At 51.5% G+C, this 11265-nt stretch overlaps 1 protein-coding gene and 1 pseudogene across 2 annotated transcripts; one reads left to right on the top strand and one right to left on the bottom strand.

Annotated features, from left to right (window-relative positions):
* Nucleotides 1–2191: 2191 nt before the first annotated feature.
* On the bottom strand, nt 2192–4252 carry LOC110304512 (annotated as a pseudogene).
* A 1069-nt stretch (nt 4253–5321) lies between these two features.
* Slc2a4 (solute carrier family 2 member 4) lies at nt 5322–10962 on the top strand. 2 transcript variants are annotated; one of them, XM_029483887.1, is made up of 12 exons: nt 5323–5400; nt 5505–5567; nt 6835–6951; nt 7056–7228; nt 7321–7445; nt 7559–7674; nt 7786–7948; nt 8055–8242; nt 8412–8516; nt 8630–8731; nt 9251–9454; nt 9935–10936. In XM_029483887.1, the coding sequence occupies exons 2-12, from the start codon at nt 5535–5537 to the stop codon at nt 10136–10138; spliced, it is 1530 nt and encodes a 509-aa protein (XP_029339747.1). In that variant the 5' UTR covers nt 5323–5400; nt 5505–5534; the 3' UTR covers nt 10139–10936. The 2 variants fall into 2 exon arrangements, with proteins under 2 accessions (XP_021032074.1, XP_029339747.1); XM_021176415.2 differs by having other exon boundaries at nt 5322–5567; nt 9935–10962.
* The last annotated feature ends 303 nt before the right edge of the window (nt 10963–11265 follow it).

The raw sequence follows: 11265 nt of genomic DNA, 5'->3' as shown, positions 1-11265 counted from the left end.
CTCACTTTGTAGACCAGGCTGGCCTCAAACTCAGAAATCCGCCTGCCTCTGCCTCCCGAGTGCTGGGATTAAAGGCGTGCGCCACCACGCCCGGCTTATTTTCCATTCTTGATTAGTCATCCCCCTCCTCCAAATACCCCGCCCTCTTTATGCCTTCTAACCCTCCTTGTCTCCAACGCTAAAAAAAAAAAAAAAAAAAAGAGGCTGGAGTTTCAGGCTGGCCTTGTGCTGGTTGCATAGCCTAGAGTGACTTTCACTTCCTTGCTCTGGGATTAGAGACCTGTGCTACCACACCCATGGTTTATAACACTGGGGATCCAACCCAGAACTTCACGTGTGCGAGGCAAGCAGTCTATATTTGAACTACGTCCCCAGCACCTCTCCACAATCTTTCATATTTTATTCGTGTGTGTGTGTTTTTGTGTGTGTGTGTTTGTGTGTGTGTTGGAGTGTAAGGGCAAGCACACATGGCCAAAGATCTTTTCTGCTACCTTGTGGGACAAAGAGATTTAACCCAGGCTTTCAGGCCTACACACAAGTGCCACTCTGCCCTCTGAGCTAGCTCATAGTTTATTTATTTATTTATTATAAGGTATTCATTTACTTTGTGTGTACACGTCAGGAGACAACCTTGTGACAGTCAGTTCTCTTCTTCCAGCATAGGTCCTTGGGACTGAAGTCAGGTTGTCATGTTTGATGGCAAGGACATTCCTTAGAAGCCATTTTGCCAGCCCTCATTTTTTCCCTCTTTTGATTTTTCAGGACAGGGTTTCTCAGTGTGGCCCCGGTTGTGCTGGAACTCTCTCTGGAGACCAGGCTCACCTCAAACTCAGAGATCACCTGCCTCTGCTCCCAGAGAGCTGGGATTAAAGGCGCTGTGACTCCACCACCTGACTTTGTTTTTTTGACAGAGTCTCACTATGTAACCCTGTTGGCTTGAAACTGGCTATGTAGACCAGGCTGGCCTCCTAGAAATCCACATGCCTCTGTATCCCTAGTGTTAGGATTAAAAGTGAGCACCATCATACCCAGCCTCTGCACTCCTTAAACTATCTGATTGCACTTTCTATGCATTTAAACACCTAGGCTTGGAGAGCTGGAGATAGCATAGCTTACTGCTCTTCCAGAGGACCCAGGCTCACTTGCCAATACCTACACACCAAGCAACCCACAACTGCTTGTAACTCCAGTTCTAGGGGATATGATGCCCTCTTCTGGTCTCTGCTGGCACTAGCGTCCCTGCCTCTCACCTCCACTCTCCACCCATACACACACTAAAATAAAATTTAAAAAACCACCTAGGATACCTGAGAAACCTCAAAATGAGAGCAGAATAAACCATGGCAGGACGGAACCTAGGGACCTAGGACCCCAGCATCCAGCCCTGTAACCATCTGCCACATTACTTTCACCTCTGCCGAGCCTGTGCCTCTCTTCTGTCCTTGTCTGCCTCTCTACCCCTTTTCTGTTCTTCTCTCCCTGCCATTGCCCTTTGATGGTATCCCAACATCCCCACATCTCTCTCCCTTCACACTTAGTTCCCCTCCCCCTCACGCTCATCAATCTCCTCACTTACTTTCTGGTTATAAATTATTATTGCCCCATCTACAATGTCCACCATAAGCAGCGGGCAGACATTCATTCATTCACTCAGCAAATAGCTAGGATACCCTGCTCTAAGTTGGATGCATGAATAAGATGCCCATCTGCCCCTGAGAGAGAATTAGAGAGAGAAGAAACGACAAGGAATGGACTCTAACAGAGAACATTTGCTATCTTCAAGAAAGGCCAAGAAGTCTTCTCCGAGGAGAAGTCTTGCTTTTTTAAAATTATATTTTGTTAATTAGCCTTTTTATTGTTCTCTCTCTCTCTCTCTCTCTCTCTCTCTCTCTCTCTCTCTCTCTCTCTCTCTCTCTCTCTCATTGAAGGTCCCTTACTGGTCCTGCTTCCATGAATGGTCAAGGTCAAGGGAAAGAGGAGGGCAGTCAGCTACTGCAAGGAGCGTCATTTCTACATTTCATTTACACACAGAACTAAACAGACAAGCATAAAGTCACCAACCAGTGTGGTTAGAGGTTGGCACCATGAGATGGGGAGAGATGAGGAGTAGGGGTGTCATTTAAAAAACATACAGGCTCTCCCCAAACTGGGTGCCTAGGACAGGACTTGGTCTGCTTCAACCCAAGAGGAATCAGAGGATCAAAAGCAGCTTGGGAAGGCCAGACCCCTCAGGGATGGATGGAGGAGGAAGTACAGGGGGTGGGATGGAGGGACATTTGGCAAGTGGGGTGAAGGGATTGTTCTCCCCTGCTGGGATTTCCCCCTCCCCGCCCCTCTGGTCTGGCAGGAAAGGGGAAGCCTGCAACACCCAAGAGAGGTCCAGGGCTGTTAGATACTCCAGGCAGGGGCTTGAGGAGCCTCTCAAAGGCTTACCCTCCAGGAAGATGACCACAGCACCACCCAGTTTCTCTACCAGGGTTCAGGGGGCCTTGACGACCTCGTAGCAGTTAGCTTGTAATTCATGTTTTATTCCTGTCAGCTTCTTGATGGCATCCTTGAAGCTGGCACAGATTATTTTGCTCTTAAAGGATCCACTCTGAGGGGCCCAGAAGATAACAGCAGGTTGGTCCTCTGTCTTGCTCTCCTTGGTTGCATCCTAGAGACTGTAATGGCTGTCTGGTAGCATCCTGACAAAGGTGGTGTAGGAAGATTCACCCACATCTGCCCCACATCTGCTTCCAAGACTTTCCCTCCTCTAGGATGATGTCCTTCCTGTCCTCACTCAGGCAGAAGAGTACCACCTTCTTGCATTGCTTCATTTCTTCTGGCCTTGAGGATTTGCGAACTTTCATGTCACTGAATACCTTGATGACACCATCAGAGACGGTCACACCAGAGGCCCTGTTTCCAGAAGCAAAAGGGAAACAGAGAGCTACAGGAGAACTAAGCCTCTACAGCTGCTGCCAGGATCTGACTGAACCTTTAAAATTATTTTTATTTTCTTTAGATTTATTTATTTTATTTTATTTGGGTGTTTTGCTTGCATGCATATTTGTGTACCACATGTATACTCAAGGGGGTCAGAAGAGAACGTCAGATCACCTGAAACTGGAGTTGCAGTTGGTTGTGAGTCACCATGTAGATGCTGGGAGTTTAACCTGGGTCCTCTGTAACACGCATCCTTAACCACTGAGCCACCTCTCCATCCCTGAGAGCCTTGCTTTGGAGGATGAATAGGCGTTCTCTGGTATTCCAGACTTCAGGGACAGGTAAAGGCACCAAGTGTAATCCCAGGCCTCCTAAGGCCAAAGTATCACAAATTCAAGGTCAGACTAGCTGACATAGTAAGTTCTAGGCCAGGAGGAAGAGGGAAAGAGGGGCAGGAAGGATAAAAAAGGGAGGAGAGGAAGGAAGAAGAGGATGAAGAGGAAGAAGAGGAGGGGTAGAGGCAAGAAGGGAGACAGTTAAGGGGAAGATCTGGGTAGGAGAATCCAAACTTGACAGGACAAGAAAAAGACAATGACTCTAGGCAGGAATTGACCTCAGATCTACAGTCCCAACACTCTGGGTAGAACAGCAACTTCGAGGCCAGTGTGTAACATAGAGTGAGTTCTGCATCAGTTTCAGGTACTGCAAGACTGTCTCAAAAACAAAACAAAAGGGATGTGCTTTGAAAATTGTAATCTACCCTCCTGTTTTTGTTGTATTCAGCTTGGGTGTTTTGTTTTGTTTTGAAACCCTGGCTGTTCTGGAACTCACTCTGTAAACCAGGCTGGCCTTGGGGTTAGAGATGTGCCCCACCACCCCTGGACATTCTTCTCTCTTTTTATTTTTAATTATTATTGTTTATGTGAATAGGCATTTTGACTGCATATATGTCTGTGTACCACATGTGTACCTGGGGCCAGTGGAAGCCAGAAAAGGGTGTTGGAGCCCCTGGAACTGAAGTTACAGATGGTTGTAGCTTCCACATATGTGCTGGGAATCAAACCTGATTCTGGAAGAGCAGTCAATGCTTTTATCTGCTGAGCCATCTTTCTTGCCCCTCCACCCTCCTCTTCAGGGAAGAAGAGAAGCAAGAAAAGCATGACTGACAGGATAGTCCAGAATAAAGTGGTATTGGTACGGATGAAGAAAACCAGTGTGCAAGAGAAGTCAAAACACCAACATTGAGAAGACACCATGAAAGTGACTGGTTAGCTCGTTGGGAAAAGGAACTTGAAGGAGGTCCATACTTGTACGTGTTCGTCATATAAACGGTACCATTCTGGCGGCAGCTAGACTCAGGTCTGGCGCTCCAGAGAGGGATGGGTGGTAGGTTATTGAGCTCTCAGGGGAAGGGTTAATAGAAGAGAGCCACCCCAGAAGTTAGCTACCCTGGTGCAATCCACTAAGGCTCCTCGCTCTCCCTCTAGGTGGCGCCAGAAGCCTTGCACTTCTCTTGGGCCTTTTTCTGAATTGAGCTCGCTCTCTCCACATTCTTCGCCAGCTCTCTCCCTGGACGTGCTTAGGTCGTGCCCTCTCAGCTGTAGACCCAAAACAGTAGCTGACTCTGGAAAGCTTGTCGCCCACGCGGCCAGCACATGCCTGGAGGCTCAGGGACTTCAGGGAGGGTGGTGTGACTGGCGTGAGCACCTGTCCCTTGGGTCCCCTCCAAGAACCAATGTAGACTATGTGGAGGGGATGGGCCAGTAGGCAGTGCGCCGCCCAGAGATGCGTGGAAAGAAAGGACGATCAGGCACGGTCTCCAGATACACTGGGAACGGAAGTTATTGGTCCCTTGGATCATCTCCTCGTGGGAAGCGTGTCGCGGACCCTTTAAGGCTCCATCTCCCTTGCCCTCCCCCGCCTGGGACAGGCTGGGACACCCGGGACCTGACATTTGGCGGAGCCTAACGTGGGAACTAAAAATAGCCACTCCGGGTTACTTCGGGGCATTGTTTCTCACACACACACACACACACACACACACACACACACACACGCGGGCTCTATGTCATCTTGCTGGAGTTACCCCGTACCCTGGCAAGTACATCTAGCCCATACCCTCCTCTTCGACCTTTCAGGGGGACCAGCTGCACTCAATTCTTTCAGAAATTTCGCAGTCCAAGATTTTGGATGGCGGGAAGAGCCTTTTGTTCCAAGGACCCTACTTTGAAAACTCAGAAGCAGGCGGGAACCTTAGGGGCGTGTCTCCCCAGCCGGCACTAGGGCTAGGGGTGGGGGCGTGGCCTTTTTTTGGGGTGTGCAGGCTCCTGGCCAATGGGTGTTGTGAAGGGCGTGCCCCATGGCGGGGCGGGAGTGGGGAGGTGGCTTCAGCTCTCCGCATCTTTCCCCCTCAAGCGGGTCTCGCTAGATTCCGGAGAGCCTTGGTGCTCTCCGGTTCCGTGGGTTGTGGCAGTGAGTCCCACCAGACCCGCCCTTTGCACACCGCTTCCGAACGCCGGTGTCTCGTGCCGGCCAGGCCCGGACCCTATACCTTATTCATTTCTTTCTTATTGCAGCGCCTGAGTCTTTTCTTCTTTTAAAACAAGATGCCGTCGGGTTTCCAGCAGATCGGCTCTGAAGTAAGGTTCAGCATACGGGGGCGAATTGGGAAATCTGGTCCAGTTTTTCTTGGGCTGAGTTTGGGGTTGGGGGTCAGCTAGGAGGCAGTTCTTGCGCAGGCGCAGGAGTTGGAGATGGGGGGCTGGCTATTTATATTCAGCCTAGACAACCCGTGACTGTCAAATTCCAATCCCGCCAAGAGACAGAGTGGGTCCGAGAGACTCTTTACGCGCCCAGGCTGAGAGACTGGATTCTGAGGAATCCAGAACTTGTCTCCTACCCTACTGTGCGCTGCATGGGGTGACACTCTGCCCACGACTCTATTTGGGACGGCAGATCCAGAGTCTCAACTTCCCTTCCCGGAGCTGTTCAGATTTATGGTGTTTCTAGGACTGGAGCACTTTGGGGGCCCCACCCCCACTGCTGGCTGTCTTCCAGGAGGCTGAACTTTCTCTCGGCCTTGCGGTGGGTGGAGGGGCAGAGGGGAGTGTCGCCCCCCCCCCCCCCCAGCTCAGGTTTCTGCTTGGAGACAGACTGTGCCGCCAGCAGTAGCCACCACTGCCACCACCCCTCACACCACTCACTACCATCCCTCCTCTTCCCCTGGACATGGCTCTCTCCCTGCTAAAATCCCCCCTCACATCCCCGAGTACTTGGTCCCAGTTTAGGAGCTGAGGGTTGACTAGGCCTAGACCTAAAAGGCTACCCCAAAGCAATGACCCAGATGCCCTTTCTGGACTAGCCATTCTTGGGCCTGTTTAAGGCCTGCTGGAGCAAGCTGAGAGAACTTCCAGAAGGAAGAGACAAGGGCTAGAGCTGATGTTAAAACATTATTTATATTAGTTTATAAAACAGGCACTGTCTGGGATACTGTTATAGTTAATTTTGATTTTTGCAAGAGTTTTCACAGACTGACAGGTAGCCGAGGGAGGCAATATCACCTGACAGAAGAGGAAATCCAGGTTCAGTTTAGAGTGGGGAAGTGACTTACCCAAGGTCACACAAGTCTTGAGTCTGTCTCAAGGTCACAGGGGAATTTTGAGGTCCAGATCCTCAAACTTTTGCCTGTGGTGTGGACACAGAGATCAGTTTTTTCCTACATGCCCAGGTTCCTGTGGCGTTCTGTTTACAGTGAGATCTTTGTACAATTCCTAATATGGCCCACTTTCTCTCATCCAGTATGTTGGATGGAGCCCAGAATCTTCATGCTGCAGCTGGGCCTGGGCCCCTGAAGGAAGTCAAACATGACTCTACATGACATACCTTCCTTTGTTTCTGTCTGTCCAGGATGGGGAACCCCCTCGGCAGCGAGTGACTGGAACGCTGGTCCTAGCTGTATTCTCAGCTGTGCTTGGCTCCCTTCAGTTTGGCTATAACATTGGGGTTATCAATGCCCCACAGAAGGTGAGTGACCTACCAGCTGTTGGGGGGGGGGCGGAATATATCAGGCAGTGGAAAGAGAAAGGTCTCTAGAGTTACTCCCATATTCCCCCCTCCCCCGCAACCAGGTGATTGAACAGAGCTACAATGCGACGTGGCTGGGTAGGCAGGGTCCTGGGGGACCGGATTCCATCCCACAAGGCACCCTCACTACGCTCTGGGCTCTCTCCGTGGCCATCTTCTCTGTGGGTGGCATGATCTCTTCCTTTCTCATTGGCATCATTTCTCAATGGTTGGGAAGGTATGGAGCTGGAGGGCAGAGGAGGGGAGGAGTAGGACAGAGGGCCACAGCATGGGTGTCGTGACCAGCCCTCCTCTCTGTGTGCCTGCCAGGAAAAGGGCTATGCTGGTCAACAATGTCTTGGCCGTGTTGGGGGGCGCCCTCATGGGCCTAGCCAATGCCGCGGCCTCCTATGAGATACTCATTCTCGGACGGTTCCTCATTGGCGCTTACTCAGGTACCCACAGGTGCTACGGCTCTACTCTGTGCCTCTGCTCTCCTTAATGTATGTGTATGAGCTTCTATATGAAATATGCAGCTATCCTCAGCTCTCTTCTTCCTTTTGCCCAGGGCTAACATCAGGGTTGGTGCCCATGTATGTGGGAGAAATCGCCCCCACTCATCTTCGGGGTGCCTTGGGAACACTCAACCAACTGGCCATCGTCATTGGCATTCTGATTGCCCAGGTAAAAAGACCTGGCTTTGTGGGGAGCTGGAGGAGGAGTTGGAGCGGACGCCTGTATTTGGGCTGGAAGGAGAGCAAAGTCACTTTTCGTCTTTCCTGTCTTTTCCTACAGGTGCTGGGCTTGGAGTCTATGCTGGGCACAGCTACCCTGTGGCCACTGCTTCTGGCTCTCACAGTACTCCCTGCTCTCCTGCAGCTGATTCTGTTGCCCTTCTGTCCAGAGAGCCCCAGATACCTCTACATCATCCGGAACCTGGAGGGGCCTGCCCGAAAGAGTGAGCCCTCACCTCGCATCTAGCCCAGGCTCATACCTCCACCCCATCTTGCTAGTAACCGGGCCTCCTCTCAGGTTCCATAAAGCCTGACAGTCCCCTCCCCCAGGTCTAAAGCGCCTGACCGGCTGGGCTGATGTGTCTGACGCACTGGCTGAGCTGAAGGATGAGAAACGGAAGTTGGAGAGAGAGCGTCCGATGTCCTTGCTCCAGCTCCTGGGCAGCCGCACCCACCGGCAGCCTCTGATCATCGCAGTGGTGCTGCAGCTGAGCCAACAGCTCTCAGGCATCAATGCTGTACGTAGAGAGGCCCAGGCAGAGCATGGGTCAGGTACCAATTTGGGGAAAGGGAGAAGGGAACAAGTCACCGTCTCCATTAGCATTCAGGCTCTGTCTGGTTTGGTGTGGTTAGAATAAAGGAACAGACACCCCTAGCTCTGCCTCTCCTGTCCCCCCTCACTTCTAGGTTTTCTACTATTCAACCAGCATCTTCGAGTCGGCTGGGGTGGGACAGCCAGCCTACGCCACCATAGGAGCTGGTGTGGTCAATACGGTCTTCACGTTGGTCTCGGTAACTGCTTGCCTGTGGAATGGCCACACCACTGGTGTCATAGCCCTGGGTGCCCTGGGGTTACTCTTTGTCGCCAACTGACTGCTGCACACACAACCTCCTCTCCCCCACAGGTGCTCTTAGTAGAACGAGCTGGACGACGGACACTCCATCTGTTGGGCCTGGCAGGCATGTGTGGCTGTGCCATCTTGATGACCGTGGCTCTGCTGCTGCTGGTGAGGCCTCGGGACTTTGAGAATACAGCAGTCTTACCCATGGGGTAACCCCAAGAGGCTCTGTGGCTGGCTGTGCCAGGACCGTGGGTGCTGTAGTCTACGGTCTATGTTTCTGAGGTTCCCTGGCCACACTGAGGCCTAGCATAATATAATGGTTCCTATGAAACCTCAGGAGCAATGATTCCCAAAAGCACAACTTCGGAGCCAAGGGAGCAAGAAACCAGAACATTCTACCTTGAAACTTCCAGAGCTAGTCAACAAAATGACAGCAGCACTCAGAAACCTCAGGGGCAGTGCAACACTTGGGAGGCTGAGGTGGAGGCCTTGAAAGTTCAAGGCCAAACTGGGCAACATGTGACACTGTCTAAAAGGGCAGTGGACAGGGGATGCTTTAGGCCTGCTTTAGCCTAGAATGGCAGCTTCTACCCGATAAGCCCTGGAAAAGATTTCAGTTCTCTGGGCCAAAGGCAAGGGGAGAGGCCAGAACCAAATTTTCTGCTATTCCTTCCTGGTCTCTAGGAACGGGTTCCAGCCATGAGCTATGTCTCCATCGTGGCCATATTTGGCTTTGTGGCCTTCTTTGAGATTGGCCCTGGCCCCATTCCCTGGTTCATTGTGGCCGAGCTCTTCAGCCAGGGCCCCCGCCCAGCTGCCATGGCTGTCGCTGGTTTCTCCAACTGGACCTGTAACTTCATTGTCGGCATGGGTTTCCAGTATGTTGCGGTAGGTTCCCTACCCTTTGCCCAGTTTCCCACATCCGTGGCCAGAGGGAAGGCAAATCCTCCCCTCCCCCCCCCCCCCAGTTCCCTCACTGTCTGGTCAGGGATTCCCAACCATGTAGGTGGTCTCCGGAAGATAAGTCTGGTGGAACTACTTCACCACAATTAAGGGGGAGACAGGCGGAAATAGATGGGTGGAAATCCAGCAGCTTAGATTTAGAAGTCTTCTAAAAAATAAACCATTGGTATAATTTAAACTTTCTATTAATGCTATAGGTGGTTTAGTTTAGAAATCTACTCCAATGTACACTTAGGAGAGCAAAGGTTAAAAGCTAAAGGAGATTTTCAGGGAAAGCTTTCATTTCTGCTCATTGCCACTGCCTCTTAAGGGAGCAACACCTGCTCTTCACATAGCCCCAGTTTCCTTAGTCTTTGGTTCCTGGCTTCCCATCTCTGTCAACCTTTCTTTCTCCAACTGTCCCAGGATGCTATGGGTCCCTACGTCTTCCTTCTATTTGCCGTCCTCCTGCTTGGCTTCTTCATCTTCACCTTCCTAAAAGTGCCTGAAACCAGAGGCCGGACGTTTGACCAGATCTCAGCTGCCTTCCGACGGACACCTTCCCTTTTAGAGCAGGAGGTGAAACCCAGTACAGAACTTGAATACTTAGGGCCAGATGAGAATGACTGAGGTGCAAAACAGGGTGGGAGAGCCATCCTCTCCACCCAGAGTCCCTCCTTTCCTCTACAGCACTTTAGCCCTCTCTTCCCTGTTACCTCCAGGTTGAAGGAACAGCAGCCTGGGGACCCGGGAAGCTGAGGGGAGGGGTGGTCCATGTACCCCCCATTCCCCCGTGTGATTCTTTTGGATTATTTATGTGTGTGGCTAGGCTGTGGCCACCTAGATGGGCTTTCTCCGTCCTGCCTTCCTCCTGCCCCTACCCGGACTCAGCTCTAGACTCCTTCCCTCCCCCTTTAGAGAAGGGGTCCACAGAAGGCTGGGGTGGCCCTGAATTCAGCAGGATGAACAGCAGGGGTGGGTGTGTGAGCGAGTGCTTTCCTCCCACAAACTGGCACATCCACTGAACTCTTGCCACACAGGCTCTGGGTGAAGGGGGTTGTCTTGACCCCTCCAGGGCAAAGGATACACCCTCCCAAAATCTAGTCCTGCCTTCCCGAAGGCTCCACCCTCCCGGGCAAAGGAACACAACAGTACATACCTGACAGGGCAAGGATGGTAGAGTGCATCAGACTCCATTTGGGGCCCTAGGTTGTTTCCAGGGCTGCCAAGCGTAGGTACCAACACTTTCTTGTTCCCCTCCAGGAAGGGTGCTAATCCTGAAAGCTTCTGACCAACTAAGGGCGGGAGGGGATTTGAAAGGCTGCCTATAAACACTGGTTGGGAGGGAGCCTTTGGCATTTTTGTATGTTTTGAAGAACGGATAGGGAGCAGAAACCCAAGGGCTGCTGTATTAAACGTGTATATAGAGATTCGTCCATAAGTCACTGTTTGAAGATGAGCGTCCTGTGCTGGAGGAACTGGAGGGTGTGCGGAAAGAAAAGGCCTCACTCACCTCTTCCACTTCGTCCTTCCTGGGCTCAGGGCGAGGAGGCCTCTAAATTCTGTCACTTTTTTTTTTTTTTTCGAGACAGGGTTTCTCTGTATAGCCCAGTCCTGGAACTCACTTTGTAAACCAGGCTGGCTTTGAACTCAGAAATCCGCCTGCCTCTACCTCCAGAGTGCTGGGATTAAAGGTGTGCATGCACCGCCACACCCAGCTTTCTGTTACTTATTTACATCCACTTTCATTGCCTTCC

Source organism: Mus caroli, chromosome 11 (genome assembly GCF_900094665.2).
Source record: "Mus caroli chromosome 11, CAROLI_EIJ_v1.1, whole genome shotgun sequence".
NCBI classification, from domain to species: Eukaryota; Metazoa; Chordata; class Mammalia; order Rodentia; family Muridae; genus Mus; species Mus caroli.
The sequence above is the reverse complement of the archived record's forward strand: the minus strand, read 5'-3'. Positions and strand labels throughout refer to the sequence as shown.

Bases quoted from the DNA above. Each gene is read 5' to 3' on its own strand.
- Slc2a4 (XM_021176415.2), top strand. From the start codon at position 5,535: ATGCCGTCGGGTTTCCAGCAGATCGGCTCTGAA. The intron at 7,675-7,785 runs GTAAAAAGACCT...CTTTTCCTACAG, and splicing joins TTGGCATTCTGATTGCCCAG to GTGCTGGGCTTGGAGTCTAT. The intron at 8,517-8,629 runs GTAACTGCTTGC...TCTCCCCCACAG, and splicing joins CGGTCTTCACGTTGGTCTCG to GTGCTCTTAGTAGAACGAGC.